Source organism: Melanostigma gelatinosum (genome assembly GCF_949748355.1).
Source record: "Melanostigma gelatinosum genome assembly, chromosome: 15".
Classification (NCBI taxonomy): Eukaryota; Metazoa; Chordata; class Actinopteri; order Perciformes; family Zoarcidae; genus Melanostigma; species Melanostigma gelatinosum.
The window spans coordinates 2751311-2760250 of record NC_136648.1 but is presented as its reverse complement, the minus strand read 5'-3'; the positions used below and the strand labels follow the sequence as shown (position 1 = coordinate 2760250).

General features: G+C 38.9%; 1 protein-coding gene across 1 annotated transcript in view; it reads right to left on the bottom strand.

The window, feature by feature from the left end:
* Positions 1-4435: 4435 nt before the first annotated feature.
* The window catches only part of LOC306789363 (ATP-dependent 6-phosphofructokinase, platelet type-like), a 21735-nt gene continuing 17230 nt past the window's right edge, over positions 4436-8940 (bottom strand). The window contains exons 17-22 of the mRNA XM_079285277.1: positions 7807-7971; positions 7082-7143; positions 6271-6382; positions 5790-5889; positions 5587-5692; positions 4436-5424 (exon numbers count right to left, since the gene is read on the bottom strand). Of these exons, the coding sequence (XP_079141403.1) occupies positions 5268-5424; positions 5587-5692; positions 5790-5889; positions 6271-6382; positions 7082-7143; positions 7807-7971 (702 nt within the window). The 3' untranslated portion in view covers positions 4436-5267. The remainder of the gene's footprint in view (positions 5425-5586; positions 5693-5789; positions 5890-6270; positions 6383-7081; positions 7144-7806; positions 7972-8940) is intronic.

The following is an 8940-nucleotide window of genomic DNA, read 5'->3' as shown; positions in this document are numbered from 1 at the left end:
TGCTATACTATGACCTTTTTTGACTTTTTTTGACATGCTATACTATGACCTTTTTTGACTTTTTTTGACATGCTATACTATGACCTTTTTGACTTTTTTTGACATGCTATACTATGACCTTTTTGACTTTTTTTGACATGCTATACTATGACCTTTTTGACTTTTTTTGACATGCTATACTATGACCTTTTTTGACATGCTATACTATGACCTTTTTTGACATGCTATACTATGACCTTTTTTGACATGCTATACTATGACCTTTTTTGACTTTTTTTGACATGCTATACTATGACCTTTTTTGACATGCTATACTATGACCTTTTTAGTGACTTTTTTTGACATGCTATACTATGACCTTTTTTGACATGTTATACTATGACCTTTTTAGTGACTTTTTTTGACATGCTATACTATGACCTTTTTTGACATTTTTTGACATGCTATACTATGACTTTTTTGACTTTTTCGACATGCTATACTATGACCTTTTTTGACTTTTTCTGACATGCTATACTATGACCCTTTTTTGACATTTTTTGACATGCTATACTATGACTTTTTTGTCTTTTTCGACATGCTATACTATGACCTTTTTTGACTTTTTTTGACATGCTATACTATGACCTTTTTGACTTTTTTTGACATGCTATACTATGACCTTTTTGACTTTTTTTGACATGCTATACTATGACCTTTTTGACTTTTTTTGACATGCTATACTATGACCTTTTTGACTTTTTTTGACATGCTATACTATGACCTTTTTTGACATGCTATACTATGACCTTTTTTGACTTTTTCTGACATGCTATACTATGACCTTTTTTGACTTTTTCTGACATGCTATACTATGACCTTTTTGACATGCTATACTATGACCTTTTTTGACTTTTTCTGACATGCTATACTATGACCTTTTTTGACATGCTATACTATGACCTTTTTTGACATGCTATACTATGACCTTTTTTGACATGCTATACTATGACCTTTTTGACTTTTTTTGACATGCTATACTATGACCTTTTTGACTGTTTTTGACATGCTATACTATGACCTTTTTTGACTTTTTTTGACATGCTATACTATGACCTTTTTGACTTTTTTTGACATGCTATACTATGACCTTTTTGACTTTTTTTGACATGCTATACTATGACCTTTTTGACTGTTTTTGACATGCTATACTATGACCTTTTTTGACTTTTTTTGACATGCTATACTATGACCTTTTTGACTTTTTTTGACATGCTATACTATGACCTTTTTGACTTTTTTTGACATGCTATACTATGACCTTTTTGACTTTTTTTGACATGCTATACTATGACCTTTTTTGACATGCTATACTATGACCTTTTTTGACATGCTATACTATGACCTTTTTTGACATGCTATACTATGACCTTTTTTGACTTTTTTTGACATGCTATACTATGACCTTTTTTGACATGCTATACTATGACCTTTTTAGTGACTTTTTTTGACATGCTATACTATGACCTTTTTTGACATGCTATACTATGACCTTTTTAGTGACTTTTTTTGACATGCTATACTATGACCTTTTTTGACATGTTATACTATGACCTTTTTAGTGACTTTTTTTGACATGCTATACTATGACCTTTTTTGACATTTTTTGACATGCTATACTATGACTTTTTTGACTTTTTCGACATGCTATACTATGACCTTTTTTGACTTTTTCTGACATGCTATACTATGACCCTTTTTTGACATTTTTTGACATGCTATACTATGACTTTTTTGTCTTTTTCGACATGCTATACTATGACCTTTTTTGACTTTTTTTGACATGCTATACTATGACCTTTTTGACTTTTTTTGACATGCTATACTATGACCTTTTTGACTTTTTTTGACATGCTATACTATGACCTTTTTGACTTTTTTTGACATGCTATACTATGACCTTTTTGACTTTTTTTGACATGCTATACTATGACCTTTTTTGACATGCTATACTATGACCTTTTTTGACTTTTTCTGACATGCTATACTATGACCTTTTTTGACTTTTTCTGACATGCTATACTATGACCTTTTTGACATGCTATACTATGACCTTTTTTGACATGCTATACTATGACCTTTTTTGACTTTTTCTGACATGCTATACTATGACCTTTTTTGACATGCTATACTATGACCTTTTTTGACATGCTATACTATGACCTTTTTTGACATGCTATACTATGACCTTTTTGACTTTTTTTGACATGCTATACTATGACCTTTTTGACTGTTTTTGACATGCTATACTATGACCTTTTTTGACTTTTTTTGACATGCTATACTATGACCTTTTTGACTTTTTTTGACATGCTATACTATGACCTTTTTGACTTTTTTTGACATGCTATACTATGACCTTTTTGACTGTTTTTGACATGCTATACTATGACCTTTTTTGACTTTTTTTGACATGCTATACTATGACCTTTTTGACTTTTTTTGACATGCTATACTATGACCTTTTTGACTTTTTTTGACATGCTATACTATGACCTTTTTGACTTTTTTTGACATGCTATACTATGACCTTTTTTGACATGCTATACTATGACCTTTTTTGACATGCTATACTATGACCTTTTTTGACATGCTATACTATGACCTTTTTTGACTTTTTTTGACATGCTATACTATGACCTTTTTTGACATGCTATACTATGACCTTTTTAGTGACTTTTTTTGACATGCTATACTATGACCTTTTTTGACATGCTATACTATGACCTTTTTAGTGACTTTTTTTGACATGCTATACTATGACCTTTTTTGACATGTTATACTATGACCTTTTTAGTGACTTTTTTTGACATGCTATACTATGACCTTTTTTGACATTTTTTGACATGCTATACTATGACTTTTTTGACTTTTTCGACATGCTATACTATGACCTTTTTTTGACTTTTTCTGACATGCTATACTATGACCCTTTTTTGACATTTTTTGACATGCTATACTATGACTTTTTTGTCTTTTTCGACATGCTATACTATGACCTTTTTTGACTTTTTTTGACATGCTATACTATGACCTTTTTGACTTTTTTTGACATGCTATACTATGACCTTTTTGACTTTTTTTGACATGCTATACTATGACCTTTTTGACTTTTTTTGACATGCTATACTATGACCTTTTTGACTTTTTTTGACATGCTATACTATGACCTTTTTGACTTTTTTTGACATGCTATACTATGACCTTTTTGACCTTTTTTGACATGCTATACTATGACCTTTTTTGACTTTTTCTGACATGCTATACTATGACCTTTTTGACATGCTATACTATGACCTTTTTTGACATGCTATACTATGACCTTTTTTGACTTTTTCTGACATGCTATACTATGACCTTTTTTGACATGCTATACTATGACCTTTTTTGACATGCTATACTATGACCTTTTTAGTGACTTTTTTTGACATGCTATACTATGACCTTTTTTGACATGCTATACTATGACCTTTTTAGTGACTTTTTTTGACATGCTATACTATGACCTTTTTTGACATGCTATACTATGACCTTTTTAGTGACTTTTTTTGACATGCTATACTATGACCTTTTTTGACATGCTATACTATGACCTTTTTAGTGACTTTTTTTGACATACAGGACCTTTTTGTGATTCTTTTGACACGCTAAAGTCTGACTTTTTTCAACATGCTATGAGTTTTTCCTGACTTCCTTCAACATGTTATACTATGTCATTGATAAGCTCAACACTAAAGACTGTAGAGATGGTTGTGGATTTCTGCAAGCACCCAGCCCTGCTTACCTGTATCCCACTGTGTGACTCCATGGTTGGCTTCGTGGAGTTCTTCGGAAACAATCATCACCAGGACATCAAATGGGAGCAGAACATTCTCCACCACCAAGAAGGCTCAGCAGAGGATGCACCTTCTCCGGCAGCTGAAGACGTTCAACCTGCCAAAGACGCTGATGGTGCACTTCTACACCGAGTCCATCCTCGCCTCCATCACCATCTGGTCACAGCCTCCAGGACCCTGAGGCAGGCAAGAAGCATCGTGACTGACCCCTCTCACCCCGGACAAAATCTGTATGGAACACCTCAAGAGAAACAACGGTTTCATCCCGACTGCAGCCAGGCTCATCAACGCAGTCCAGGACCCCCTCTGACTCAGACATCCCCGCAAATCTTCACATTTACAATTTAAAAATTTGTAATGTGTATGTTGTTAAGTACCAATCCCCATGGAAAATCACTTGTATTTTCAAAAATGCTTTGCAATAAACCACATCCGATTCTGGCTCTGATTTTGACATGACATTAACTCAATCCTTTCAATATGCTGTACTATGACGACATTTTTCAATCAATAGAAGTTACTGACAAACATAATTTCATAACTTTCCACACGATAAATGCTTTATTACTCTGTGACAGGACACACACACACACACGTCACACTTCCAGCACATTGAGTTCATGTTGCGTACACGTTTTTAGACATTCTCCAAACTACAGCAACAGCAGGACCCTACTCTACAAGCCCATCTATAAAGATCCACAAACAAAGCCCAGGGTGGATACAAACGGATAAGGCAACACACACACACACACACACACACACACACACACACACACACACAGTTAGCAGGTGATATGAGACACGCACACACACACCAGCTCAGCCCACTAAACCTCCTGTAGGTGACATTTCCATTTTACAATCAAGTTGTTCGACACGTTTTTCAAGGCGTGAACAGGCGTTGGATCGACGCCGTGTGATCCTCCTTGTCTATATATATATTATCTCTTTAAAAGCAGCTTCATGAGTTTACATTGATCAAAGTGCTGTAGGAAATAATAAAACATAAACTTGGTGGTTAGAAATTAATTTTGATAAAGCTACAATATCAAGACTATAACTTGATACATATTCAGTACATCGTAAGGAGGGCAATATATATTTAAGGTTATAATAACTTTGATTAGGAATCTGGAAAATACAATATCAGCTCTGATAGCTTGTTGAGCTCTATTCACCCTCAAACGTAATCTATCTCTTCCCCGTCATGATCTTAATAAAATAGAAGATCCCTTCTGATAAGTCCCACGACGTCCAACACAGCTTTGATGAATCTACTTTAATGTATTTGCAGTCAATCAGCGCGTCGATCTGTGATTGTGTGAGTAGCGGTCACAGACGGCTGCTTGTTGGGTTGAAGCTCTCCTCCGGTGGCAGCGGGGGGGCGGCTCAGATGGCCGCCGAGGCGTCGCCGTCTTTGGGTCGCACGCGGGTCACGTGTTCCAGCTGGCCGGAGTCGGACACGTCGTAGCTGGTCTTGTACTTGGCCAGGATTTTCATCAGTGGGCGGAGCTTCAGCCACCACTGCTCTTTAGGGATCCTGTGGCTGAGGAGACAAAACACACACACGTGTCTCCTGTTTCCTCCCTCCTTCGTTGTGCTTTGAGCCGGGCTGTGAATCTATACTGCGATTAGATTGATCTCTGAACAGCAAGGGGATCAAGTAGCTGTAATGCTACCGAGAGGAAACCTGTAAGAGGTTACTCACACAAAGTCAGACTCGTCCCGGAGCTGTGACACCGGCTGAAAGACCAGAGCTCTGCGACGCATCCCCAACAGGCAGGCGGTGTCCTCCGAGTTAGTAAACACTCGCCCTGCAATGAAGACACGCTTCAGCCTTTAAACCAAACACACACACACACACACACACACACACACATGCACAGACAGCATTACTGAGTCGTGTCTTACCTCCTTTGTAGGAGTCCTTGAGCGTCTGTGTGATCCACTGAATGGCTTTAGCAGCGACTTTGGTGCCAAAGTTTCTATCAAATGGTGATGGAGCTCCGCCCTGTGAACCAGGAAAACATTGTTCGATTTAAATCAAGGCGGTGAAAAATAATATCACAACATTAAAAACGATATTTGTATTATGCATGTAAAATGATCACAGTGATGATTAGTGCAACAAAATCTGTATTGTGATGGATTATATAAATATATGCAAAACTTCTTAACAAAACCTCTGACCCAGCCCTGATTAAAGATATGTACTGCACCACACCTCTCTCTCAGTGCATGCTGGGAAAAGCTGCAGCTCCCTGCGACCACGGAAAGAGTGAGTGGACATCACGACTCTCTAACATCACTTCAAGTTCACTTCAACGGGTGAAAATACAGCATACATAATAAAAAACGTGTGTGTGTGTGTGTGTGTGTGTGTGTGTCCGACCTGCTGCATGTGACCGAGGATGTTCTTCCTGCAGTCGAACACTCCTCGTCCCTCCTCAGTGTACAGCTGGTAGATGAAGTCAGTGGTGAAGTTCTCGTTGGAGTTCTCATTTCTGAAACATACGTTAAAAGGGCAACAGCTGAGGTGAAGAGGTCGGCTCGCTGAATAAACTGAACTGGAATAAAGTTAGGAGCTGCTGTAAACCCTTTTCTTTGGATCTACTTTCTACCAAAGAAACAATCCCACATGAAGGTTGAGTGATGAACAGCGACACAGAGAACCGGCCCTTTAAGCAGCCTAACTAACGAGTGTCCTCAAGCTGTTTGTTCTCCACACCCCCCACTGCTCAGGTGCCCTTGAGCCACTTAGGATGCACCGCTGACGCAGGTGCAAACCTCAGCACCGACACACTGGCCACAATATTACATGTGTCCTACTTCCCCAGACCTCCAGCCTGCTGGGAGCACGTTAAACAGCGTGACGCTGCAGTGGACTTAAAATAGCCAGAATAGAAGCGATGAAGTAAAGTGTGTACGGTCCATTCGCTGTCTAAGACATTAGAAAATGTCGGGTATTTCATTGAAGACAAATACTTGTTTTCTTTGAGACAAAACACAGTTATTTACCAACAAAAAACAGTTTTACAATCCTGTCTAGTGTTCTCTCCCCGAGTACCCCACACACACACACACACGCACACACACACACACACACACACACACACACACACACACACACACACAGGCTAAATAATGTGTTCAGCAAGGAAACAGTGGAAATGTAACATAAAAGAGAGACCACTTTGACTCACCTGAGCACTAAACCTCTCTGGATGTTCGTCTTCATCTTCTGCGTCAGATGCTCCACGTTGGCCTGAAAACAGAGCGAAGCCTCGCGTTAAAACCGGAGCGACGGCGTCCTGCAACATGCACGAGCAGCCGATCCAGCAGTCTCATCACCCTCCAGAACAGAGCGGTGCAGGGTGACATTTACACCACCAGGGGGCCCCATAGCTGCTGTTTGTACCCTTCTGATGAAGCCAAGACTGGTTTTACTGGTTTTAGTGCATAAGGAAGGTTTTACAGGTTTCCTTTCATCGTATTCATTCATCTTTTAAATGTCATTCGGAGGAAAAAAAAAAGTTTTATATTACAAATATAATACTTTTTAGTAGAAGAGTGTGACGATATGGAACAGCTGCTTTAAAACAGTATCCCCTCACACATGTACTCTCAGTTCAGTCCTGTTCTGTGTTCTAATGCCGATTCATAACGTAGAGTAACACCAACACATTTGTTTGTTCATCTTCTGTTGCCACTTAACTGTATATTATTATGTGTAGAGTGGAACGTCCAGGCAGAGGCAGTGATGAACTGACGGCAGCTCAGAGGCTTTGAAAACATTTATATTGACGTTTACTGGTGAAGTTAAATTAAGGTTATGAAACATAAAGACATTCAGAACACGTCGGAGGGAGATACGAGCCGTTAGCGTTGCCTTCTTCACTCAACACTGAAAGCAGACTTGGTCTCTGACCTGCAGGTCCCGGATGTCAAACGGCTCCTCGTAGATGTAGACGGTGTCGGCGCCTGCAGCCAGGCCGCCCACGGTGGCCAGGTAGCCGCAGTAGCCCCCCATGGTCTCGATGATGAAGACCCGGCGCTTGGTGCCGCTGGCCGACTGCTTGATGCGATCGCACGTCTGCATCGCACGCGCACAACTCAGTTATTAACCAGCAAAAATCACAGACCGGTTCATCACAGTGAGCTGAAACAATCATCTGATAACAAATAAGATATTTAGATAATGAGGTATTTATATGAATAGTTGAATTAAACATTTGTTGCAATAACTTCTCAAATGTGGGGATTTCCTGCTTTTATCCATTTTAAATTAAATTAACTAAAGTACTTTGGGATTCTTGTAAATCTGAACTTTGGAAAACTGATGGAAATATAGATTTATGTCTAAAGACGAAACAATAAATCAACAGTTAAATAATGAGAAATGATCAGCTGCAGCTCTCCTTAAGTAGACAAAATAGAGTCGACATGCAGTTACCTTCAGAGTCTTTAAGAAGAGTCGCATCAAACGTCAGTGAAGGTGTGTTCACTCAGATTCTAGCTTTACTCCTGAGATGAACTGCGATAGCGTGTTTGAAACTCTCACTGTATCTTCTAAAGCATGAACGAGGATTCCTCCACATTACTCGTCATTATTCCGAGACATGCAACGCTGCAGGAGGCCTCTAGCTCTTATATTCCAGGTGTTCCAGGTCACACGACACATCTGGGACCGTGTCCCTCTGTGCTGCAGACTGCAGGGAGTCAACAGGCTGCTGCATGGTGCACAGAGGCTCCCTGACTTGAATCCTTGGTTGGTTTCGAACTGAAGCTGTGACACAATGTGCTGCTTCATACTCATTGTTTACAGTCTGTAATATGGACTCATATTCATAGACGATCTCCGCTGTTCCTTAGCAAGAAATCTGAACTTTTCCGTCACTTTTTCTTGTTTTCAGGAGTGTTTTTTTGTTTCACAAAGATCTACAGCATCTAGTATTTACACAACAACTGAGAACTCTTGAAGATCTGAAAGATAAACTCTGAGTGTGTGAACCACTTGGCTGATGTTGGTTTCAATAAATGGAGATCTTTCCCTTACTGGAGG